At 51.9% G+C, this 24,396-nt stretch overlaps 10 protein-coding genes and 1 non-coding gene across 11 annotated transcripts; 6 read left to right on the top strand and 5 right to left on the bottom strand.

Moving 5' to 3' along the window:
- Positions 1-675: 675 nt before the first annotated feature.
- On the top strand, positions 676-1,935 carry BJX68DRAFT_264374 (MAC/Perforin domain-containing protein; the record flags this gene model as incomplete). The annotated part of the gene is made up of 1 exon (XM_071044945.1): positions 676-1,935. One exon carries the CDS (start codon positions 676-678, stop codon positions 1,933-1,935), a length of 1,260 nt encoding a protein of 419 aa, XP_070901888.1.
- A 796-nt stretch (positions 1,936-2,731) lies between these two features.
- Positions 2,732-3,972, top strand: BJX68DRAFT_231808 (uncharacterized protein). Its single transcript, XM_071039392.1, has 2 exons — positions 2,732-3,258; positions 3,329-3,972. The coding sequence occupies exons 1-2, from the start codon at positions 2,880-2,882 to the stop codon at positions 3,754-3,756; spliced, it is 807 nt and encodes a 268-aa protein (XP_070901887.1). The 5' UTR covers positions 2,732-2,879; the 3' UTR covers positions 3,757-3,972.
- Positions 3,973-4,713: 741 nt separating this feature from the next.
- BJX68DRAFT_24314 (ankyrin repeat domain-containing protein) lies at positions 4,714-6,045 on the top strand. Its single transcript, XM_071041111.1, has 2 exons — positions 4,714-5,084; positions 5,192-6,045. The coding sequence occupies exons 1-2, from the start codon at positions 4,771-4,773 to the stop codon at positions 5,748-5,750; spliced, it is 873 nt and encodes a 290-aa protein (XP_070901886.1). The 5' UTR covers positions 4,714-4,770; the 3' UTR covers positions 5,751-6,045.
- On the bottom strand, positions 5,880-8,049 carry BJX68DRAFT_24305 (cytochrome P450). The gene is made up of 4 exons (XM_071041095.1): positions 7,628-8,049; positions 7,429-7,579; positions 6,106-7,357; positions 5,880-6,045 (listed from the first exon to the last, which is right to left on the bottom strand). The coding sequence occupies exons 1-4, from the start codon at positions 7,791-7,793 to the stop codon at positions 6,010-6,012; spliced, it is 1,605 nt and encodes a 534-aa protein (XP_070901885.1). The 5' UTR covers positions 7,794-8,049; the 3' UTR covers positions 5,880-6,009.
- A 323-nt stretch (positions 8,050-8,372) lies between these two features.
- BJX68DRAFT_253827 (Zn(II)2Cys6 transcription factor) lies at positions 8,373-10,419 on the top strand (the record flags this gene model as incomplete). Its single annotated transcript, XM_071042786.1, has 5 exons — positions 8,373-8,673; positions 8,739-9,022; positions 9,082-9,206; positions 9,255-10,131; positions 10,393-10,419. The coding sequence occupies 5 exons, from the start codon at positions 8,373-8,375 to the stop codon at positions 10,417-10,419; spliced, it is 1,614 nt and encodes a 537-aa protein (XP_070901884.1).
- A 697-nt stretch (positions 10,420-11,116) lies between these two features.
- BJX68DRAFT_t47 lies at positions 11,117-11,188 on the bottom strand. Its single transcript has one exon. It is a non-coding gene; the product is annotated as a tRNA-Ala (tRNA).
- Positions 11,189-12,163: 975 nt separating this feature from the next.
- Positions 12,164-14,124, top strand: BJX68DRAFT_231789 (uncharacterized protein). The gene is made up of 4 exons (XM_071039391.1): positions 12,164-12,348; positions 12,402-12,807; positions 12,869-13,177; positions 13,252-14,124. The coding sequence occupies exons 1-4, from the start codon at positions 12,300-12,302 to the stop codon at positions 13,376-13,378; spliced, it is 891 nt and encodes a 296-aa protein (XP_070901883.1). The 5' UTR covers positions 12,164-12,299; the 3' UTR covers positions 13,379-14,124.
- A 348-nt stretch (positions 14,125-14,472) lies between these two features.
- Positions 14,473-15,393, top strand: BJX68DRAFT_24181 (uncharacterized protein). The gene is made up of 2 exons (XM_071040893.1): positions 14,473-14,798; positions 14,874-15,393. The coding sequence occupies exons 1-2, from the start codon at positions 14,554-14,556 to the stop codon at positions 15,265-15,267; spliced, it is 639 nt and encodes a 212-aa protein (XP_070901882.1). The 5' UTR covers positions 14,473-14,553; the 3' UTR covers positions 15,268-15,393.
- Positions 15,394-15,682: 289 nt separating this feature from the next.
- Positions 15,683-20,801, bottom strand: BJX68DRAFT_24153 (5'-methylthioadenosine/S-adenosylhomocysteine nucleosidase family protein). The gene is made up of 4 exons (XM_071040856.1): positions 19,410-20,801; positions 18,729-19,354; positions 18,058-18,681; positions 15,683-17,999 (listed from the first exon to the last, which is right to left on the bottom strand). Exons 1-4 carry the CDS (start codon positions 20,690-20,692, stop codon positions 15,802-15,804), a joined length of 4,731 nt encoding a protein of 1,576 aa, XP_070901881.1. The 5' UTR covers positions 20,693-20,801; the 3' UTR covers positions 15,683-15,801.
- Positions 20,802-21,586: 785 nt separating this feature from the next.
- Positions 21,587-22,589, bottom strand: BJX68DRAFT_24151 (uncharacterized protein). Its single transcript, XM_071040850.1, has one exon. The coding sequence runs from the start codon at positions 22,466-22,468 to the stop codon at positions 21,938-21,940; it is 531 nt and encodes a 176-aa protein (XP_070901880.1). The 5' UTR covers positions 22,469-22,589; the 3' UTR covers positions 21,587-21,937.
- Positions 22,590-23,239: 650 nt separating this feature from the next.
- On the bottom strand, positions 23,240-24,328 carry BJX68DRAFT_231783 (uncharacterized protein). Its single transcript, XM_071039390.1, has one exon. The coding sequence runs from the start codon at positions 23,851-23,853 to the stop codon at positions 23,581-23,583; it is 273 nt and encodes a 90-aa protein (XP_070901879.1). The 5' UTR covers positions 23,854-24,328; the 3' UTR covers positions 23,240-23,580.
- Positions 24,329-24,396: the final 68 nt, after the last annotated feature.

The raw sequence follows: 24,396 nt of genomic DNA, 5'->3' as shown, positions 1-24,396 counted from the left end.
CCATAAACGGATAAAAGGATAATCATCTCGATACTAAAGGTTGGAGGTTACATTGTGACTTTATAATTAGATTAATTGTGCATGAGCTGATACCACTCGGCGGTAGTGACGTATGACCAAAAGTCTAGGACGTTCGATGTGACTTTAAACATGTACAGGGAAGGGTGCGGATTAGCGTCCACTTCGACCTGCCGTTGCAACACATATCAGTTTCCTTTTGAATGATCCACAGCCCAGTTCTGGACCTCGTCATCCCGAATAAGCAGCAAGGACCATAAATGCAACATTGACGTGGAATCTGGAATGGATTACGCGCACACAAAAACCTCCTTTGGCTATATATGCCGCGGTACTAAGAATCTTGCTCTACAGTACATGAAAACCTACTTGGTTCAAGTCCGCCTCGCTTAGTCTTTATTTTTTTTTATTTTTAACACCATGGTACGCTTCCTAGACAATTCCAGGGTGATTGGACAAAGCGTCCGCCTGCTACCAGGCCGTGAGTTATTACCAACGGACAGGCCAACAATATGTGCTCACCGCGAAAGCAGTGAACAGCCCGTTCGACGTTAAATCTTTCTCGATGAGTCGCGCGAAATCGTTACATTGTCCGAGGAGGACCAGCATGTCGGAGAGACTGAGACCACCTCAGGTTTCAGGATCCCCAAGGGGATTATGTATACAGAGCTTGGCGAGACCAAGACCCATTCGCTAAAGGTAGAATCGGGGACCGAACTCAAGGATTCTCTCGATGCGGATGCCAGCGCAAGTTTGGGGTACGCTGGGTTCGCAGCGACGGGATCCGTCAAATACAGCTACCAAACAGCCCTGAGCGCGTCCAAGTACTATGCTGTGCTCAGCACCGAGCACAAGTCCTTCCTCCTCAAGATGAAGCTGACTAGAGGCACGGTGGACATTGATGACGGCGTTTTGGAAGATGCACAGGACCTTCCTGACTGGCCAGACGCCAAGAAGCCGCCTACCCCGGAGGTGTATCGCAAGTACAGGGATTTCTTCGAGGAATGGGGAACTTACGTTGTTCGGTCGTGCGCATTCGGCGCGCGGTACCAGCTGAAATTAGAGAGCCATATGACCGACACTAAATCAAAGTCAGAGTTCCAAACGCACATCTCAGCCGAGTACAACGGCATATGCAGCGTCAAAGCCGACGTCGGAGTGGCGACATCATCTGAATACCAGAAATACCTGAAGGTCCGCAAATTTGATGTTAAAGTCATTGGCGGCGATTCAAGAAAAAATGCCGACCTCAGCAGCAATCCTCGCGACTCTGACAAGCTTGACGCTTGGGAAAACTCCATTTCAAACGCCACTGCCCTTCCCATTAGCCTCAAAGTCATAAGCCTAGGAGATGTTGTCAAGGAATGCAAGGATCTGGACAAGGAAGAGCGGAAGGCGCTCGGCCTCAAGCTGAACAATGCATTGAGCTACTTCAACTCCTTCAGAATCGTGCAGGGCTCTTTCATAACGAAAAACCCAACTACCGCCTCCAGGACCTACGAATTGTCCGTCCACGGCTATCCTGGCATGGAAATTTACGGCAGCGGTGTGAAGTCCCACAACTACGCCGGCTCCGTCACAAAGAAGACGCCGACGCAGCTCAGACTTTATTCCAAGTGCAGGGTTTCTTCCGGTAATGGAAAACTCCCTGACGAGTTTGCGACTGCCGTTCTTGCTTATATTAAGATCCTTGCTCCGGATCCTACCTCATTCGACTCTCCGCCTTTCACAAGGGTCGAAATGTCGCTTCCCAAAGACACATCTGCGCAGCTCCAACTCACCAACGGTCCCACTCTGAAGGCCAAGTACGACTTCGATAGGAATCGAGAGGACGACCCATATCAGTTCATCCTTGACTCCATATTCGAGCCTGGAGACCAGGAGGGAGTCCCGGGGAAAAGCATCGCTTATTATTAAAATACGCGGTTTTATTGCACAGTCTGTATATGGGTGCTGCATGGGACCAGCAGAACCTGCTCCATGGCCTTAAGAACTGCGTGAAAGCAAGTCACCATAAGGATATGCCTGGGCTTTATTATGGGCGACCTATTGTTGTCAGGATGTTGTAGAAATTAAGTAAAAGTCTGAATTATACAGGTTCTTCTCATTCTAACAGCTCCTTATTGGTGAAGGATATGTGTCTTGGTTTATATGTCTTTTTTAAAAATTGTGGAAGTAATTAGGTGAGTGGGAACCTCATCTGCTTCTCCAGGTTGTCTCCAGTTTTTTATACTGTAATCTGGATATCTGGGGCCTGGTTTTCGCAACAGACACCAGAAGACCATGCATTATAGTGCAATAACTACGCCACATCCAGAGTAAAGATTAATATATTCTTATTCCTAATCTAACACCCAGAGCATTGCAAGACTAAAAGGATTGGCGGCTTGCACGAATGGAATGGAGGCGTCTACTAACTACTAATGTTAATCCCAATCACACCACTACACTAAAGCACCAATGAAACATTCCTCTCGCAAAGTCCCCCACAATTTGGGGCGGAAAAGCCGTGCTAGCGGAGCTTGACTCCGCCCTCAGCCTCTGATGGAGCAGTTTGAAGTCAACATTCTTGCTTCGCAAGCCAGTCATACTTGGCGCTTCAGGCTCCACGTCTATCCCTGCCCCAAGGGGATGCACGCTGCGCTCAGCCTCGCCTACCGAAGTTTGAAACAGGAGGCGCCCACACGGCCCGTCGCCCATGTTTCCAAGTTGCTGAACTTTTCTCCCTCTCAACTTCCATCTCACTTCGATTCCGAGTTGCTTTCTCGATTTCTTGCTTTCTTGCTTTCTTGAGCGACGTTTGCGATTGAGATACACATCAACTCCCCACCTACTCCGATCCTACAGATAAAACAATAAAGATGACCGACTACGGCCCCCCCTACGGCTACGCCGTCCGCCGCAACGAAACCTGCAACAACGTGCTCAACGAAGTCGACTGCGCAAACCCCTGGGCCGAGTGGCACAACTGCTGCCCCGAAAACACCGTCTGCGGCGACGGCGGGGTCTGCTGTCCGACCGACGCCGGCTGCGATGCGCCCCTCCTCCGCGACCCGCACTGCGCGAATAATGGCACCTGGGACTTGTACTGGCTTGACTCGTACTTTTGCTGTGATAGTGATACGAACGGGTTTTCGTTCTCGGGGCTCGAGTACAATGGCAGTCAGACGACGGGCGTGGGCTGTTCGGAGGGGTATCCCAGTGGGGATTATACCGAGGTGCTTGTGCCGGTTTCCTATGGTATGCTTGTCTTCCCCTCCTGAATGGTAGAGTATTCACAGGAGCTTTACTGACGGGGTGGTTGCTGCAGGAAACGAAACTGACACCAACTCATCCTCATCCGCTACACCCTCACCCACAACCTCGACACAAACAGACTCCCCCGCCGCCACAGCAACCGAGGACTCCTCCTCCTCCTCCTCCTCATCCACAAACACAGGCGCCATAGCGGGCGGCGTCGTCGGCGGCGTCGCAGGCGCAGCGCTAATCATCGCGCTGGTCTGGTTCCTCATGCGCCGCCGACGCAAGGCCGCCGCGTCGGGCGTCGACGCTGTGAACGCACCGGTCGGAAACGCGGGGTATGGCGCGGGCGCGGAGGCTCTACCTCTCAAGGAGCAGTATGCGCCAATGGGACCGGTTGAGATGGAGAATAATGCTGTGCGCGCGGAGCTGTATGGGGATCAGCATGCTGATGGGGGGATACCGCATGAGTTGCCGGCGAGTGTGCCTGGGCGATGAGCGAGGGAGGGGTCTATGTAGGGTGGTTAGATTGCTTTTTGATACCCTTATTTTGTTTCGAGACCTGTAGTCTGGGTGATTCGGGTTTTTGAGCAGGATGATTTTCACTTTTTGCATGTTCAAGCTGATACTGATAATATGGCAGAGTGGTGCTGAGCGTGTATATAGCCAGTCATAATAGATAGATATATATTTCTTATTCCTTACCTGTTTAATCATTTCAATGCTCGGCAGGGCAATCCTCCCACCAGGGCTTCAGAACATGCCATGCTCGCAGATCGATTTGCGGAAGCCAACGTCGTCCCAGTCCAAAGGTGCACTCGACACAAGTTCCAACCAAACAATGTTGTGGCTTGCATCTATTATCGCTTGCTGCCTCTACGGCCTTTGAATCTCTGAGGATTCTCATATACCATCAGATCACTGGATGGCACTTGGGCACATGTATACCGCTTTTCTCCATTATTTGACTTGCATCTGGACATCACAAAAGTTAATGACAGGAGTGGGATGGATGGCTAGATTAATTAATAATAAGTGCACTCGCACGCTGCTATGCGTACTTGAAAAAGGGTGTAGCTACGTCTCTAAAGCATAGGGTTACAAGGGTGCTAGCCATAGAACAAAGGGAGCAGTGTCATGGCATATCATTATTATAGATGTATCATAAATAAAATCTTAGTAGCAGTGTCTGTTAGCCTATAAACTAGTATATACGGTTATAGACTATTTCCCATGGTGTCCCTCAAAGGTAACATTGTGTTAAAAAACTAATTAGGGGAATTGCCCTGGATTCCAGAATCCAGGTCAGTAAATATTTCAAAACACTGAATAGGCGCCCAGTCATGAGAAATAGCTTAGCGTCGGTATTCGGACTATCGCGTGTTGGTTACTGGGATGAAGGCGTATAGCGCGAAGAAATTACTCATTCCCTCTCACTTTTCAATTCTACCTCTAACCTAACTCAACAGTCTCCATCTCCCGGACCATCCGGCTATCCGGCATCCTGCTACAATGGAGCGCAACAATCCCTTCTTCCGAGCCTTCCATGACGCCTGCTACTTTAATGACTTGTCAAAACCCCAAGAAGCCATTGCCACCGGGCGCTTAACCGACGAAGACCTGGACGAGGGCCTCCAGCTCGCAACACTCATGGCACACGCCGATATCGTGACTGCTCTTTTTGCTGCCGGGGCCCGCGTTACAACACGGGCGACGGGCGCCCTTCCCGGAGAGAACAACAACCAGGACCCAGACATCATTCGTCAATTTCTTGAACGTGGTCTGGACCCCAACGCCCGGCTCTCGAGTGGCGAGCCTCTTCTCCCGTACGTGCTACTCCAAGCGAACAGTGAATGGTCCCATGTCGACAACTGGTTCGGATTGAATGACTGAGCGATGGAGTGAGCGGCTGACTGGAAATATGCTCAAACAGCATGGTTCTTAATCCCGCAGGCGCCACAGTCTTGCTCTCGGCCCGCGCGGACCCCAACCTCCGCGGACCACGAGGGATCGCGCCCCTGGCCCGCGCGATCGTTGGCACCTGCGAGCCAGACACCTCACTGCTCGAGCTCTACCTCGCAAACGGCGCGAAGTTGGAACCGGTCCTTCTCTCCTACGCGGTAACCCCGCGCGTCCAGCAAAACGAGGTCATGACCCGGTTCTTGCTCGACAGGGGCGTGGATCCGAATGGACCCTTCACTGACGCCGGCGGCCGCGGCGTCGACTATTGGGGTACGCCGTTGCACTGCGCTGTGTGGAGGGGGAGGGTGGATCTTGTCAAGTTGCTCCTGGAGGCTGGCGCGGATCCGGATGTTGTTGCTGGGCGGAGGAAGTTCGGGACGAAGGCTCCGGCGGAGGTTGCTGAGAGGGTGGGGCATCGAGAGAGGCGTGAGGAGATACATGGTCTTCTGCAATCGTATTCTCGCCGAGAACCTAGTAATGAGCCGATCAGGGCGGGGTGGAAGGTGGTATTGCTTAGGGTGTTGCGGTAGGCAGTTCGATAGGAAAGCCCTAGCGAGTCCTTGTTGAGACGCAGATCACTTTGTTGGCCAAACAATGTTTGATAGGAACTGGATATATGCTGCACTATCTCGCCTTGGGCATTAATATTAAGCTGTACCCGTTGGCCTAGATATTATGATCCGGTCATTTATTCTTACAAGAGCTATACACCATCGGGGTGTAGGGACCACAATCTTCCGACCTCTATGCTGCCCAACAGATCCGATTATGCACCTACCAGGCAGTACATCAATCCCTCCTCCTAAAAACCAACTGACATCCATCCTACACCATAAATCAGCAAATAAAACAACCAAGACAAAGAGAAAAGGAAGCAAGACTCACCATCGGAAACAACGTCGCAAAAACCCAAATCTCCTCGGACTTGTCCGTCGCATGATGCTCCCACTCCAAATCCAGCGCCGCCTTCCCAATCATCCCCGCCATCGACAACGGCACATACCGTCTCGCCAAACAATCATGTGCACCGGCCCCAAAAACAAGCCAGTTCTTCGTCTTGCTCTCGGCGTCCCCGGTAAGCCATCGGTCGGGGTCGAAGACGTCCGGGTTCGGGTAGACGTTCGGGTCGTGCAGGGCTGGCCAGCAGGAGGGGATTACCATCGAGCCCTTGGGGACGGTATATGAGGGTGTGATGGGGAAATCCTTTGTCGCGAGGTAGGGCACGAAGATGACGGGTGGTCTGTGGCGGAGGAGTTCCTTGATCACGGCGTTTGTATACGGTAGGTTCTCGAGCATGGGGAGATCAAACGGCCTCGACCGATCGCCGCCGCGCGCAGCGAGATTCTCCTCCCTCAACCGACTCAGCACATCCGGTCTCTGCGCAAGGATCTGAAACAGCCACGTCGTCGCACTGCTCGACGCATCCTGCGACGCGAAGAGAAAGGTAAAGAGCGTCTCGGAAATCTCCTCGTTTGTAAACTCGCGGATGAGATTCGCCGGTTTCGGCGCGTCCAACTCGCCCGCTGCAATCCGCTCACGGTACGCGTTGGACTCGAACATGTGCAGGACCCAGTGGTCGACGATGCAGCTGGGCGTAGCCCCGGGCTTTGCCATGTTCTCTTTACACTTTGCGGCGCATTTCGCAAACTCCTTGTGCACGGCGTTCGTAATCCGCTTGCCGCGCCACTGCTTCGTGCCGGGGATATGGATGGAAAAGGGGATATTCACCAGCTCCATCGCGGCCGTGGTAAGATAATAATCATCCGCAATCCTCTTCACCGCATCCTGCGAAATATACTCACCAAAGAACGTCCGACATGACAACGCGCAATTGATCTCGCGGAAGAGCGTCATGAATTCGCGCGGTTTATTCCCGTTGGCCTCACTAGCCGCGACGAATCTCTCAAAGTAGTCGCCGCACACGCGGTCTTGCGAGGGGAGATACGTCGCCATTGCGTTGTTTGTAAAGAGTGGAGCGAGACCCCGTCTGTACTCGGCGTGTGCTTTTCCCTGCAGGAAGACCCAGGCTTTGTGGCCCATTAGGTCCTTTGCTATGGGGACGATGCAGGGTTCGGCGTAGGTGGGGGATTTGAAGACTTTGTGGGCGAGGTCGCGGTCTGAGGCGAGGACGACGAACCTAGAAGCGCTTGTTGGCTTGTCTGTCTGCGTGGCTATGGGTAGATGGGGGAGGTGTTGTGAGGGGCGTACTTGTGGAAGACGGAGACACAGCTCAATGGCCCGCTTGCCCACTGCGCGAGGTATCCTTCGAATTTCGGGTGCAGCGCTTGGAGAAAGGGGCCCATTAGGGGAATTTTGAAAGGTGGTCCGGCGATGGAGCCTTTGCGCCAGATGTACATTACTGCAAAAATCAGCTATAGACCTGGGGCTGAAAGAACGGCCAAGAGACCTTGGTCATAAACAATAACTCCGAGCACAAAAGACACGACATACTGCCATGTTGGTCGACCAGTGAGATAGTCCAGCACCGTGTCGCAGAGGGATAATGAGCCAGACGGCCATGACTGTGACAGATAGAGCTCAGCGCTCGAGCTGTTGAATGTGGTAACAGCCATGGTTGTACGTGAGTGACTGATTTCCGTAAAAGAGGCACCATCTTCCTTATAATGTCACCTTCTGTCTCCCCCTTTTCCCGGCTTTCTCAGCTGAGACCTCAATTACCCTCACAGCAATCTTGCAGTTAGGGCTCAGACTACCAGAAGCAGCCTAGACTCCGATCACGACTGCAGGCTTGGCGCTTTGATCACTTTTCGGAGTCTAGTCCTCTTCGGGTTAGCGCTTATGCGGGTCTTCTTGCTTCGATTTCGTTTGAGGGCGATTTTCACGATCATCAGTCAAACAACTCGACTTCCCTCAAATCGAACCTCGTCATAGGCAGACTACACTTTCTCGACTGCGAGACACTGCTATATGATTCGTGTCCTGCCTGCTGAAACCTCCATTGCCTATTCACCCAATAGCTACACGAATCATACGAGGTGGGCTATCAAGGCAACACCATACGGCATCGGGCCAAGCGGGGTCCAACCAGGCACAAAGCATCTTCTCCACACCCCGACGCCGCTCTCCCGGATCTCATCCCATCACCCTGGCCTGACTGACTGACCTGATCTGACCACACCGCATTCCTCCCCATGCGACGAACCCTTCGCCGCTCCTGCGCCGCATGCGCAAAGTTCAAACACAGCTGCGACCTACGCACCCCGCGCTGCTCCCGCTGCATCAAGCGCAATGTACTCTGTGTCTACGCCAACGAACCGCTTACAGCCGCGGCCACGGGACCGGCAGTCCCCGGCTCTGAAGAGCGCGGCTCAGTTCGGCTCCTCGATGGGTCGGGGACCTTGACTGGGTATAGATTTGGGTCTCTTGATCCGTTTGACTCGTATCCGTCGACGAGGTTGCCGCGAGAGCATGTTCAGCGGTTGATTCATAGTTGTACGCTGCCGTTCCCTCCCTGGCCCGCTCTCTTCCCTTGAACTATGTGCTCAACTCCGATATAGTCCTCCACAAAATCGCGTTCGAATACTACCCTCTTGACCTAAACGCGTCGTCGAATCCATTCCTCGTCTCGTGGTGGCCCCTTGCCCTAGGCGACCCCGCACTCTTCCACGTTTCACTGCAGACGGCGTGTCTCGATGAAGAGCTACTAGCGCAGCGAGGCTTCCATGCTTCTGAGATCCTCATGGCTGACTCGGTTGCGTTGCTGCGGCGAAAGGTCGAGGACCCGTCTCTTGCCGTGCAGGATGGGACGATGAATTCGGTTATTACCTTGGCTGCTATTGAGGTAATGCCCCCGATCTACACCCAGGCCCTTCTCGAAGCACATCACTAAAATGCGGACAGTTCGGAAAGGGAAATACGCAAGTAAGCCGGATGCATGTCGATGGCGTGAAGAAGCTCGTGGATATGCGCGGTGGCATCAACGCTGTGCGACAGACCAGCCCTCTGACTGCAAGAATGGTTAGTTGGTACGTATCCTCCTCTCTACTCTCTAATTTCCATCTGACCGACATCAGGGTCTCAATGCTGGTCATGGGCCATCCCCAGTTCAACACACAAGACGACCACGGCATCGGCGACGGCATCCCCATCGTGCCCGAATGGCAGATGGATCTTACCTCGGGGTCTAGCTCTCCACCTCTCGGCCCCTCCCTACTCATCGACGAATTAGACATAGACCCCCCCGTCAAAAACGTCCTCCTCCGCCTCCGTGCCGCATTCGACCGCGCAAGGAATACACCCTTCCAATCCACCCGCCTCCACGACCTCACCTGCTTCGTCATCCACAGACTCCTCCTCTCCGCGCCGCATTGCACGACGCAACCGCAAATACGGACTTCCCCAGCAACCGAAGCGATTCGCTACGCGATCATCCTGTACATGTTCATCATCCACGGGCCGACGTATTACTCGCACGCGGTGATTATGGATGCGATTGTTGGTCGGTTTATAGCGAGTCTCACGGCTCTTGACCTCGACGGAGCACATCACACACCAGATGCTTATTCGCTAGATATCTGGTCTACAGCAATCGGACTCGTCGCGTCTGCGGGCACACCGTCTTATAGCTGGTTTCTGCGAAGGGCACAATCTTTAATAAACTGCCCAGTCTCATATTCCGGCCTACAAGGATTCCAGACTTGGGGCGACGTCCAGGTTCATATCAAATCCATCCTCTGGATGGAGACTCCACAGGCAGAAGGGATTTTCCGACCGCATTGGGATGCGCTCCTTGCAGCCTCTAGTACAACAGAGACAAGTATATGTGGGGGTCGGATGAGTCCTGAAATGTCCTCCGTTTCTGCTCCCCCGCTTTGTTTCGCGGATACCAATATTCCTGCGACTGTCGCTGCCACTGTTTTGCCGAGGAATTTAAGTATGAGTCTGAGTCTGGTGATGGAGGGCGATATGGAAGCTCGTGGGTGATTCTGGCGTGTTATGTAACTTGAGTCGGGTCTGCCTTGTCTGTTGCTTCATATGCGTAGCGTGGTGTATTGGATGGGTATACGAATACATGGGTGCGGGACACCTACTACGAGGATACATCCAAAGACTCTGTATCGATGCTGTACGAGTCCATACCCAGGTTTCTTCAAATGATCTCCAAATCACAAGTTGGAACTAATCACTCGGATCTAGGACGGGGTTGGTTAGCCCCATATCCTGTGCATGGATAAATAAATAACTCTACTCATAGTTTGTAGGTATTGTATCAATGCACCAACTGGGTTTTCATACAACCTTGAATGACAGCCCAACCCATCCACACCTGCATCAAGCTCGTAGCCTCGACTCGACGGGGCCATCGAGTATTTTTAACAAATACCCCACGTACATACACTAGATTCCATCTTGGGGCATCTGCATCGGCACAATACCTACTGTAGTTCCAAGGTAGTTTGTTGTTCCTCTTCATTCACGTTTTCCTTCTTGGCTTCACGAGCGGCGGGAACGTCAGTCTGGTCCCCGTGTGTATTGGGCAGCTAGAGGAGCGTGGGAGAAAGCGGTTTGGGAGGTGTTTGTCGGCTGCGATGCTTGTTGCCGGGTTTGGGCGTTGACGGAGATTCCGATTGGGGTGCAATTTTGGGGGTTTAACACTGGCAGTGGGAACGTGAGTGAAGTGCAGTAGACTGGGCTTGTACTATTCTCAGGGGCCGCGTATGTGGTTTCGTTTTGTGCATTTTTGGCAGCGAGGGTTGCGGCTGTTGGGTGGGGGATGAAAGTTTATTGATGTGATACTACGGTATTAGGGGGGTCGGAGAGAAAAACATGGGAAGGGCAGGTACTCTGGGATTGACTGGTATGCTTATCACTGCATATGCCAGAAGTAAAAAGGAGAGAGAGGGTAGAGAAAGGCAAAATGTTGGCAAAAAAAAAGTGGAGCAGCTGGGAATCGAACCCAGGACCTCTCCCATGCTAAGGGAACATTATACCACTAAACCACAGCCCCAATTGGATGATAGGCCTTTCAGCAGTTGACACTATATGCTAATGTTTTAGACCGTCCACTCTTTGTCACTTGGTTCAGTGATCCAGCGTCCTATTGACATATTGTCGGCACCAGGCCTTGGTAATATAGTATTGGCAATGGTGTAGCAGGCTTTGCAGTACTAACGCAGTGATCCTTGCAAGTATAATTGCCTCTATTCGGCTTCACTACTGAATGTGTCAACTGAGTTGCTTCTTGCATATAAGCTTCTCGCGATATATATATGTTCCTACCCGGTGTAGCCCTAACTACTCACTCTAAAGCCTTCATGAGGCCTAACCCTGATCCCCCAAGTACAAGCACAAAATAAACAATAGGATATAATCTGATTTCTGACAGCCGCCGTATACCACTCACCCATAATGATTAACCCCGACGTCATCGCTCTGCATGGCTCTGACAATGCCGTTATCCGGTCCCTGAGCTCGCGATAAAAAATGAAGATCCACCCAATCCTTCTAGAACATCCCTAGTCTCTCACTCGGCCTCTCCCATTTCGCAACCACGACTGCCCATATCCGCGGACAATAAACACAGCCCCATCAATTAGTCCCTGTGACGACATTGCTCGACCCTCGCCCCAATCCCCAGCTCGACACAGCCGCACTCCAAGGGGCTAGCTGCCGGATACCCGAAGCCAAGGAATAGCCAAGCACACGGCTCGCTCGAATTCCAGGCTAGTTTCACCCTGTGCTGGCGCTGAACCAACCAGATCCCATACACTAAACTTTAGGTCCCGCTGCTCAGGGCCCGGGCCAATCACATGGCTGACATAGATTCGAGCTGTTGCCCTGCCCCGTCGAAATTGCCCGGCGGCCCTGGCCCCCATCGGAGGTGCTACCGCTGCGCGTGACCTCTAGGGGTGGGCTCGATGTGATTTAGTCTCGTTGGGCAGGAGACCGACTCGGCACAAGGGTCCGGGGGTGTGTGGATGATTCGAATCATTCAGACTGGGCAATATATAAACACGCCCATTCCCCGTGTTCCTGCTTGGTCAAACAGTAGACGAAACAGACTCGATTCTGAATGCCATCCAACCCGAGAATGCAACTGCTCATTCTATGCACTAAAGATGATTTCACTTAAGACTTTTCTTGCTATCTTTGCGGTGCTGCCGGGTGGTATGTTGACTTTGCATCATCACTGAAGCTCATCATTGCTAACCAGACCCCAGGCGTTTACGCCCGAGAATGCACAACAACCACCAACAATACCCCACTCACCATCTCGACACCATCTGATCTAACCGTCTTCGACGGCTGCACGTCAATAACCGGCGACATCGTTATCGACACCTCGTTCAGCGGCTCCTTCACCCTTAACGGAGTTACACACTTCAATGGGTCGATCTCCATGGATGAGAAGGTCTGGGCTATTAACCTCCTCGCGATTGAGATGGTCGATCTCCTGGAGATTACGAGGCTGAGGCTCCCGCAGTCGTGGGGACTCAAGAGTCTGAATCTCATGAATGTTCAACATGTGGAGGAGCTATCGTTTATCCAAGGCGTACAGGACGCTGTGTTTGATCTAAATGCGCTAAAGTCCGCGGGGAGAATCGAGATGGCGGGATTGTGGACGAGGTATGATTCTTACCCTTACATAGTCGGAAGCCTTCTCTAGGTACTAATCATGGATCCATAGCATATCCCTCCCCACGCTAGAAACAGCCTCTAGCCTCACAATCGCCACAGATCCCTCCTGGAACCCCACGCCGCGAGCCCCGCTTCGAATCCACCTCCCCTCGCTAAGAGAAGCGGGCTGGATGAGTATCCGCGGCTATATGAGCAGACTCGAGACACCGGAGCTGAAAACAATTGGCACGCGTGATAGCGCCGGGACGGAGCGGAGCGGGATGGAGGTACACGCGAACTATACGGACCTCAAGGGCGTTGAATTAGTTGCGTTGCAGAAGTTGTATGGGGAGTTGGTGCTTGAGGGGTTTATTTCGGGGTATGTCTGCATTTTTCTTTTCTCTCTTGCTACAATCCCCGGTCATGATTTGATTACTGACAGATTCATTACAGAGTAACCCTCGGCGTCATGTCCGAGACAAACGCAACAATCACAATCCACTCCTCATCCTCCATGTGGATATCATCTAGCCTGGAAACCGCGGGGGTGATAGACATCTCTGGCGAGCTTGAGACGTAAGTCTCTATGCCTTCTCCTCCCAACAACTCCAAGAGAGACACTGACAAAATGCAGCATCAACCTCGCAAACCTCATCTCCGCCCAGTCCTTGACTATTGACTCAACTACAACAACTACATGCCCCTCAAATCTCATCGAACTCTACGAGAACCTAAACTCCCCCTCAAAAGCCACATTCTGCGATGACGGGTCTACCTCCACATCGACCTCAAGCCTCGGCGACGACCTATTTGACGACGATTCCTCACCAGGATATACACCCCCTTCCTTCGACGACCTCTATGGCAACTCGGACTCCTCCTCGCCAAGCTCGCCCCGGAACCACGGGATTCCAACGGCGGTCATCGTGTGTATCCCGCTGTTTACCTTTTGCGGATGTATGATTGCCGTCTTTTGCTGTGTGACCAAGTGTGGGCGGCGGAGGGAGAGTAGGGAGCTGAGGGAGGCGCTGGCGCATGAGCGGGCGCAGGGAGGGAATGCTGCCGGAACTGGACCTGGTGATGTTGAGGCGGCGGTTCAGCAACTTCAACCTGCGGTTGTGAGGGATCGATATAGTGGAAATGGAGCTGGACATGGAGCTGGTAATGGGCGTCCATATGGGCTTTATGAGACGACGGATGATTTGCCGCCGGCCTACTCGGTTGATAGCAGGTAGCGACCTTTTATTTATTTATCTATCTATTTTTTTTTTTCCACACCATGCTGGTGATTGCGCTATAACTTCAGAGAAGCTGGTGAGCGGTCAGCCCGATTACGTATATAAGCTTTTTGCGCAACTCCCCGTCCATCGTAACACTGCGACACTCCTTCCCTCACCAGATCACCTACTTTACCCCTCACTTTTTACCATCTTCTATTCCCTCTCCACCACCCATCATGTGCATCAGGCACTTGAAAGCGCTGAAAGATTCGGTCAAGGCTTCCATCGCCGCCAGGAGAGACCCCATCAGGACCTCGCTTGTGACCAAGCCGTCACCAGAACAAGACAAAAATGCCAGTCTAAGAGTGATTGAGACCCTCATTCCCCTGCTCCTAGCCCACGCAGGCCCATATGTAGCCGACACCAGCCCAGGTGCGATTCAGGGCTCGGCGCAGAGAGAATATGAGAAATTCCGACTCAGCGTGGACCCCTTGATCTCAGCAGGGACCCGGGTACCTCCAAGTTCTTCGTTCAGATGAGCCGACAGGAAATCGAAAAGCTTCCTGAGGGTCCCATCTCGGACCGGGTCCAGAACAACATGGAGACCATGCGCGATGTTATAGATCACGGAATGCCATTCTTTCGAGAACAGGGATCTCCCATGCGAGGGCATGTGCAGATCCTCGAATGTTACTTCAGGCATACCATCATTCTTCCCCGCATCGGCCCGCAGAAACAGAGGGCCAAACTGGCTTTCTTTATAGGCTGGAAGGTGCTCCAGTGAGTTGCGTCGCAACAACTGATTATGATAACTGTATTGGATGTGCAGAGGATCTAATAATCACTCTCATACAGGGGCTACTCGCCGAGGTGCAGCCGTCCGTCGCCCATTAGGCCTGATTGGGAGTGCACGAATGGCTGGATCTGCAACGATAGCCGTTTCCCACATTTCAAGGTAGCCATGTGGACAGATGCCAACGCAGTTGAGCAGGAGCCACTCCGCGCCGAGGTGGCCACCATTCTGGGAATCATGGCCGAGCGCCATAGGGCAGAGGAGCTGCGAGCACACACCATCATCCCCGTACGTATATATATGATGTGTGCTTGGATTACGAGCCCAAGCTTCCCATCCATTGATCCGCGTCAGCCCGTGCTAACATTTTTTGGTCCTGCTAGGTGCTGCTCATCTCGTTTGTCGGTCCACGCCACGCTCGCATTCTCCTGGCGCATTTCGACGGGGATAGGCTGAAAATAGAAATGTCCAAGCTCCTTCCCATCACCACAGATGGCAACACGAATCTGGACACATTGATAAGGTGGTGGGCCGCAAAGGTCAACCGGACGGCCACCACCACCGAGCCCTTGAAACATGGAGTGGAGAATTTACCCCCCAGCACCTCGAATAAGTGTCCTGGCTGAGGGGTGGGCTTTTTTTCTTTGTGAATTTATCTCTCACTGTTTCTCTCTCGCCCGGCTGGTGATTGTCTTGGTCGAGGTCGTCCTTCTCGAAGGGAGTAATTCAATGACGGGGGGTTTTCAGAGGTAACAATTGCCCTTTGTTCCAAATCATTTTCAATGTTCACATAAAGGGCTTAATACCAATTAACAACCAGAAGAGTCCCTTGAGATTATGAATTGAAGTCAAGTCTTGAAAGTCAATTTCCCTTGTTCGCTAGCAGTGGAAAGACATTGAGAATATCTAGATCAATGAGTGTAGTTTGTGTGAAGTGATAGAAGAACGCCTTATCGCACAATAACAATGCCATTACCTACATCTCTAATATCAAGACCAGTCCCGCTCATACCGAATCCTCTTCACCGATAGCTCAGCCTCATCCAAACTCGCCACCGTCCGCTTCTGCAAGTGCACCATCTCGCGGTTCAACACGGGAAGCCGAAGGAGGAAGAGCTTGGTGTACGCCGCAGCGGTGGCCGCCGCGTAGTTATGCCACTCATCATTCTTATGCGAGTCCGCGTAGTCACAGATTCCCCGGATTACCAGGCAGCGCCCAGTAGTCATGACGCCAGCCCCTTCCATCTCGAAACAGATGACTTTCAAAATCTGGGCAACTCGATCTCGCGTCAGTGCGTCTTTGATCACTTGGTTTCCAGAGGCAATACGGCCATAGTGGATGCGGGGTCCCGGGGATCGAGGCTTTCTGTTGACCTCGGGGCCACTGCAGTTGGTGCATGTTTTGTGGCCATGTTCGTGCTTGTAGTGCGGCTCGAAGAGTCTGTCGTGGACTTGACCAGGGTCTTTGTATTCCGAGCGTAAGTTAACTATCTGTTCGATGTGCGGCTCAAGGCAATCATGCGTATGGTACGGGTCGGACTGCAACAAGCTTATTGCCGTCATAAGTGACCTGGCTGGCCTTTGCGCGAGCGCAGTGCTCTCAAATATGCTGCCGCCCTGCATTGCCCGGCCCATGTCATGCTGAATCACACTTGTACTGACGATTACATCACCAAGGCGGATATCATGCCCGCTCGAGGGCACGCCTCCCCCGACTCCAACAACAAAGTGCCACTTCACTGCAGGGAAGCTTTTCTCTATATCTGATGCGACTTTCGACGCAGCGTTCGTACCGTATTCTTCACTGGGTAGACAGGCAGCAACGACGTTGTGGTTGCCCATAGAGCCTAGGGCATATGTATTCGTATCATTTTCGTTTGTCGGCAGGTCACCATGAGAACAGTCAAACAGAGCTCTCACAGCAAGTAGCTCCTTAGAGAGCGCACAGATGATAGCAACCCTATAGTCTTTGTGTGTAAATCCAGCGAGATTTGGTCCCTCTATGCTCCTCTGACGCTCGGGAATCGCCGACGACCGGAGACTCGAACCGAGCCCGCTATCAGCTTGATCATTGCCGTCTGATTCTTCATCCGAGATGGGAAGGCTTCCTCGTTCGGGTTCTCCTGTGTCCCTCCAGATCCATTCAGACTGGGAACTGTGGCCGAAAACCACAGCTCCAGAGTAGGTGGTGTTTTCCAGCTTCCAAAACGAAGCGGATTCTCGCCATACTGTCCTCGTGGGCTCACAAGGAAGATCCCCATTTTCGATGTGACGGCAGCTCAGATTAAATGTCGGTTCAGAAGGATGCCAAACAAAAGACGTGGGCCCCGAATGCATGAATAGCAAATGTCCAGAGCGGTCAAATATCCTCTTCAAGTCTCCCATACAAGCAGCCAAGTAATACCTATCACATGGCAAAGTCCTCCAATGACTACAGAGGTCGTTTGTCGCGCTGGGTTCGACCAGATCCCCAAGATCTCTGCCAAACAAAACCACTGCCTGGGTTGCGCGGATAAAATCCACCCAACCTTTACCAATCGTCTTCAACTTGGCAAGGCGGGGATAGATTGGGTCTTCCTTTGTGGCGATATCTTTGAAGTCCCAACCCTCGAGATACCTTCGGGGAACATCTCGGAGCTTCACACCGTCTTTGCCACAGATCATGATTTGATAATCCAGCATCTTTTCGACTACCTCGTACAGGTCGTTGAGTCGATCGCGAACTCGATAGCAACTCGTCTTCGGATCACCGTCAAGATCGTCTTTGTAGAGTGGCATATCAAGATTCTTCGGATTCATGAGAACCTGCAATGCCGCAGAGACCGTGTAGGGAGCTTTGGCCTCCTCGAAGATATCCGGATCGAAGAGGAAGGCGAACGAGAGATCGTCAGTTTGGTTGGATCGAAGTGAAGCACGGAGTAAATGGAGCAGAGCGCTAGGTCCATTTACCAACCATCCACGCTTACACCCGACATCCCAGAGCAACACCTGTCGCTTTGCCAAATCCTCAAGCTTGGTCCTTAGATTACCACGAATGACCCTGGGTGATATGTCACGTTTCCCGTACACTACTCTGTGATCAGACTTAATCAAACGCCCTTGCGATATTGAGATGTCCTTCAACTGGCTGTTTTCATGGACACCCCTTAGCCAAGATCGGCCAATGTCATAATTGGCATCGGCAGACCCTAAACACACGACATTAGCATGGACGCTTCAAGAAATCTCGTAAAAGAGCTCTCATACCCGTTAGATACCTAAAGTTTGTGCACCAGCCAATGATATGTCGTCCGTTTTCCAAGTCTTCGATGGTGAGATTTTCCTTACGCTGGTCTCTACTCTCAAGATATGAGACCCGAGGTCCATCCGACCAGAGAAGATGCCATACAATGATATTGTCGAAATAGCAAGTTGGGAATAACATCATTGCAAATGCCTTGATGTATATTTGGTCGCGGAATATGTTGATGCGATCTGTCCCCAAAAGATCAGCCATTGTATCTAGGCTGGTTTCAAGCCCAACACCATCGCGAGGCCTCCGTGGAATCGGATATCCGCCAACTATCACCGGGCTAGCAAACAATTTATGCCAGCATTGTCCATTCAGTCTTGTGATAGGGTAAACCACCTGGACATCAAATTCAATAGTGCAGACACTCGGTCGTTTGGTCTTTTCATGAGATTTGATCTCACTCACAGAGGCGCGGACAATGTTGACTCGGGTATCGTCAACGGGTGTGTGAAAAGCCGCAACCAGCCACGCAAATTGATCTCCAATCTCTGCAATTGACTCTGCTATGCCAATGACTTCAAGCGTAAACTGAGGGCCCTGTGACGACACCTTCATACGTGTTCCATCCGGTAGATCATCTGAGAACAGTCAGCCCTCCTATGGAATCAGGGTCGGCGTTCCTCACAAAAATATGGACTGTCGGACTCAGTCCGAACAAAATCCTCCATAATACGAAGGAAATAGTGGCCTGTGGACGGCCATGTTTGCCTCATATACTGTGCAGCTGTCACTGCCTGAGCGTCTGTTGTGGACCCGGTAATGGTAATGACTCGCTCCAGTGGGTTCCTAGGATCATCTGGGTATTCTTGCTCCTGCAAGAACGAATGCAGATTCCATTTTGCTGCGAGAATCAGGCTATGTTGCTGGGGCGGGTCACTCCACCTAGTTATTGGTAAATACTCGATAATCGCTTGACTTATACTGGCGGACCTATCCTGCGGTGGACTCAAATAGAGTATTCTTCGAATACCTCCCATAAGCCACTTATAAGCGAGGCTATCAATAATGAAGTCGCGGTAAAGAGAGAGCTGTGGCACTGAACGAACAAGGGTACTCATGTCACCGAAAGGCTTAGTTGCCCAAATCTTGCCAGGAGGCGTAGCTGGTCCTTCGTTGATATCGTGCTCCAGGCGGCTATCAAAAGGTACGCTAAAAGTGCTGGGAGGTGTGGTTGCTTCGTTCGCCTCTATTGATCCACGTCCGAGTACGCACTGCTCCCTGTATTTGTTCCTTAAAGTTCGCACAATTTCACTGGCAACCAAGTCAATTTCCGTATCGTAATATCTAGGGAAGGAGCATCACTTACTACCTGTAATTCCGTACCAACGCCACCGTATCCTGAATCCTATGGAAATCATCGCTCGCTTTAGCTCTGATAGCGAACTTCTGTAACAGCCCTGGAAGCGCCTCGCACAAGTTCTCCAGGGCCGCCCTCTCCGGCTTCTCCTCAAAGCCTTTGCTGAGCAAATCGCCCGCGAATGTTGAGATAAACAGATCCCGCCGAGACCAATCAAGATTCCAACCACGTCCCCAATATTCCAAAAGGCGTACTGTAGCAGCGGCTGCTACTACCGCTGCGTACTTTCGCCAACTGTCAAAGTTGTGTCCGTCCGCATGATGAGCCACTCCTTTCACCATGATAGAGGGAAGACAGTGCCAAGGCCCTTCGCCTTGCGACTCAAACCCTATAACCCCTTCTCTTCGAGTGATAGCTTCCCGAGCCTCGATGGATCGCACGTATAGTCCTGAGCATATTGATCCAAAATGTATAACATGCTTTCTATCCAGGTGGTCGTGCGGACCATGAGACACCATGAAACCCGCATCACAGCTCATTTCTTCGCAAGAGCTCCGCTTTGGGTCAGGGTGCAAGTCGGCAGAGTCATAATGATCGTCAGATTCGAACAGAATATCCTCATCAAATAAGACTGGAGAGAGATCGCCGTAATCCAACCTGTAGCCTTCAGGGTCGCGGTATCCAGGATTGCGGTTTTTGTGTCGATAGTCGGATGGAAAAATCTTACGGTAATCTGCTGGAGATTGTCTCCCCGTCCAGATTTGATCACACAATTGTCGAGGCAGTCGTATGTCCGACTCAAGTTGCTCCTTCCTCAGCTCCAACTCTTCAACGAATGCACGGACGCCGAGGCGCCGGCTTCCAAAATGATCAGTCAAGATCTTCTCCTGTCGCACGTCCTCATCCGTCTTGAAACACTCGTTTTTTCCAATATCACTCCCAATTATCACATCTCCAAGAAAAACGCTGGTATCAGAGTCTTCCCCGGCATCCGTTGAAGGCACCGCACCGCAGACACCAACTAAAAGAACCAGTTCCACGCTTGAAAAGTGCAACGCGAATCCTCTAGCGGAGACATAGTCAGGCTGAGTGCTATCATGCTGCGGCCTGCCCAAAAGCACCTTATGGCCGGCGATCTTGCCTAGACCAAACGAATACGTATCGGGGTATGGGCTCTCAACTTTCGTTCCGTATATCTCATCACAGAGTGCCTCAATAGCATTGGCGGCCCATGTTGAGTCTGAGATGATCGCGATTCGGTGAACTGGCGGGAGCTCCGACTGAGAAGCCATAATAACGCAGGCAATGTCTGATGAGCGCGAATGTATGACGGTGTGCAAAGTTGAATTAATGAATTAGGCTCAGGCTAGGAGTCGATGCCGTTAAGCCAGTTTTGTGATCCGTTCGACCCGCCGTGAACGAGGGGTAGTTGCTGCGCAAGGCTAAGATTCATGGACACCATCCCCGCTCGTGTCAGCGCGCCGAGGAGACGTGATCGCAGGAACTGCGCACTATTGGTCGCTGGGGTTGGTCAGCAATATCTTTAGCACCAGCTTCAGCAACTCTAGCCTCTTGGCTGCGCGTTTCGTTGTACCAGGCAGTGTCTGGCCCGCGAATCTCGTGAGACCACATGTGTCGCATTTAATACAGCCTTGCGAAAACCCCAACCAACGGTCCCAAGGCAGATACGGTGGAATCCGCTGTATCATTCCACAGCGTCTCCTCTGATATCTGCAAATCTCATTTGTCCCTACAACCAAGAGTATATCTCCGGCGTGATCTTGGGTGATGTTGTCGTTAGGAGAAACGTCAGTCAGATCAATTTGAGAAAACATCGTTTAGGTCAGTTTGCCAGGAAGGGAGGCGTTGAAAACCGCCTTGGGCGGCAACGGCTTGAGGTCCAGGAATGTATGAGAAGTCTCGAGGCGTGTAAGAGACACCTGGGCGAGGAACCGGCACAGCGCTGCTTCTGGAGTCTGGATTTGAACCGTCGCGCGATCCGGAAACCGAAGAAGAGAGTATCTGCTCAAGCACAACCACGCCAGAGGTTGCGGATGCGTGATTGCCTAGGAGTTTTGGGGAAATGAAAGACACTCTTCTGTGAGCGGCTTGGTCGCGATATGAAGCCCTTGGTACTCCCAGGTTGTTGAGTCACATAACCCAGGTATTCACTTCAGATCTTTTGCATCAGGCAGCGTCGCAATAAATCCTGGAAGGTACAGGAAGCATATTTCTGCGATGCACAACGTCGTTGCGTGAGAGTTGGAAGGAGCGAAGTTAGGTTCTCATGTCATAGTGTGAGACTCTCCTATCTAGAGGTCACGATCGACGTTGATCCTTAGCCTCACGCTTTATTTACCATTTCATGCTCCGGGAAAGCACCGAAATATGCCTTAGGCTAGGTCGGAATGAAGCGTGCAATAAGTCGGCTAGAAAACGGTAGTCCAGAGGGCGTCCACCGATGGCCTTTACACTTTATGACATTGTGTATGAGGAAAAACCCAATGCCGAGCATTTCTCAATGCGGCGCCTTTCCATTATCCATGATGCTCTTCCATGCCTTCTTCGGAGATGAGATCCCCAAAATTGTTCTCAAACGATAATGCGTCATGCAATATGATGCAGCCATATGGGACGAAGCCGGCTGGACGGTTTAGTCTAGTCTTGGCGGCGTGCCTGCTGATGAGCGAGCCGGAACGACAGAATGCCGAGAAGCTTATATGTAACCCCGAGTACTTGCTATGTCGGTCCGAAGAGACTTGGCACCCGTGTCGAGCCCGAGATGCCAGTTGCACGTTTGCGACTGTGCTTGACAGATGACGACAATGGCTTGAAATCCGGCTCCAAACCGATGATGACATACGTACAGATAAGCGAGTCAGACGTCCACCCTGAGTGGCAGCACTAGGCTCGGAAAAGAATGCTAGGGTCGCTCGCTCGTGGCCCCGGGGGTGGCGGTGCCCGTCACGAAGAATGTGCTTCGTCTGTCCATTCTGAGAACAGGACCGGCTTTGGCCATTCGAGACTCGGAGAAGTTGGGGGATCTTCAGGCCGGTTACTCTGTACATCGTCCGTCAGATTGTGAACTCGGCGGGCGGTAACCAACATGGCTGATGCCTGACGGCCCTTATCCCTTGCGTCGTCAAATCGTGTCTGGACTCATGGCAGACGTTTGACATGCATCCTGATAAGCTCGTACGTGTACATTCAATGATATGAAGCCGGGTAGAGGTCGGATCAAGACACGATAAAGAGAATTGGCATGATCGTAAATATGAACCGCTTATGCTGCATCATGCTGATTTGGAGGTCAATGCGAGTCATAAATTAAGAGCGACAACGCCATGATCCTTTCGAGGGACACGCGATGCCGCGAGGCCGCGACCCCAGGATCCATGACTGACTGGGTACGGAAGCTCCTAATGCGGTAATCCGTCTCTGTCTCCCACTCCGACTCGATCGGCTCGGGCGCAGCCGAAAGCACGATGGTGGTCAGGTTTGAAAGCCGTGGCGCAAGTTCCCATGCCGATGGAGCACAAGTTTCGGGAACGAGGGGCTGTAATTCGACGGTCAGGGCGCTGAAAGCGTTCAGAGGCTAACCGCAGAGAGCCTAGCAGAGCACAGCCGGCTAAATTCTCCTTTCCCTTGGAGTGAGGGAAACGAGGAGTGCCGCCGATTGCGGGTGCCCGGCGGAGCATTGTGTGACCCGTGTGGGCCAGTGAGAGGCGCGGCTGGGGAAGGTCGATTGTGGCGTGCGAATGGCTTCAACGTCGAACGTCGTCAAAAGGTTCGGAATCGTCGATCTGACTGAAGCTGTTGAAGATGCCATCGACTATCAGCATTTCTCTTCCTTGGTTCTGCAGAAACAAGGATCATTAGAAATGCCTTGGCTATTGCTAGGCATTACCTGAAGGCTGCTTGGTCAAGGCTTGGAGTTCTTGTGTGCGGGCGAACCCTGCTAGCCTGAGGCGCCGGGAAATGCCCAGAGTTCTCGGCTCGCGAAGATCCGTTCCTTCCCTCAGGCACCCCAACGACATCCCATTGACACACCAATACTACGGCACAAAGTCAAATTGACAAAATTCATACTAATTGACTCTGAATCGTGACTCAATTGTCACTTGACCTGTCATACGGCATCAATGCATTTTGATTGACCTCTTCGAGAAGCCGCCTTGCGTTATACCACATGATGACTGCATGTTTGAGCTTCAAACCTACAGACGTGGATGGCTGACCTGTTCCCGTTGGCTTTCGGTCGGCCTCTGTCCTTCGGCTGTTGTGGAGAATTTGCCGGATGAAAATGAAACTGGCCTTGAGAACAATGGACGAATGAGATTGAACCAAGAGCGTACTCCGTACCAACGACGGCGGACAACTTCAAACATGAGGCCATCCCGGTCGACGATAATAACACGGAATGCGACATGATTATTCGGGAAAACTCCGGCATACAGCATCGAAAAGGTCAATTGTTCCTATGTCATGAATGAACTTTGAAAAGCATTGTTGAAGAGATAGAAAGACAAGGCATAGATGAACAGGCGAGCACCTGGCAGTTTGGGACTCCAAACAACTCCCGCGTACGTAAGTGCTACTACTTTGGCGGAACCTGGAGTCTCCAGGCGACCCCAGATTTCGCAGCCAGTGGGTGGCTAGCAGGTGTGGCAACGGCCGAGTTGCAATTCACTCGCCAGGACCAGACTCTCGAAATCGTCTGATCAAGTCGCAAGAGGCAAGAATGAAGGCTTCACTTTCTTGTCTTCATTCTTTTGATCTTCCATTCCTCGTTTCACCATGCGATTGCCACGCGGAGCGGCCAAGCCCCTGCAATGACAGCTCTCGATTCACCCCTTGCGGCAGATAAAAGTAGAACAATCCTTAGAACTGTTACTCCAACCTCGGAGAATAATTCAGCAGCATGGAACGAATAACGAAGAACCAACACTGTCGGCTCAGGCAAAGGAGTCCTGAAAACCGGGTTGTCCAGAAGAGG

This window comes from Aspergillus pseudodeflectus (genome assembly GCF_044049435.1).
Source record: "Aspergillus pseudodeflectus strain CBS 756.74 chromosome Unknown BJX68scaffold_10, whole genome shotgun sequence".
Classification (NCBI taxonomy): Eukaryota; Fungi; Ascomycota; class Eurotiomycetes; order Eurotiales; family Aspergillaceae; genus Aspergillus; species Aspergillus pseudodeflectus.
Note: the sequence above shows the minus strand (reverse complement) of the source record. Positions and strands in the feature narration are given on the sequence as shown.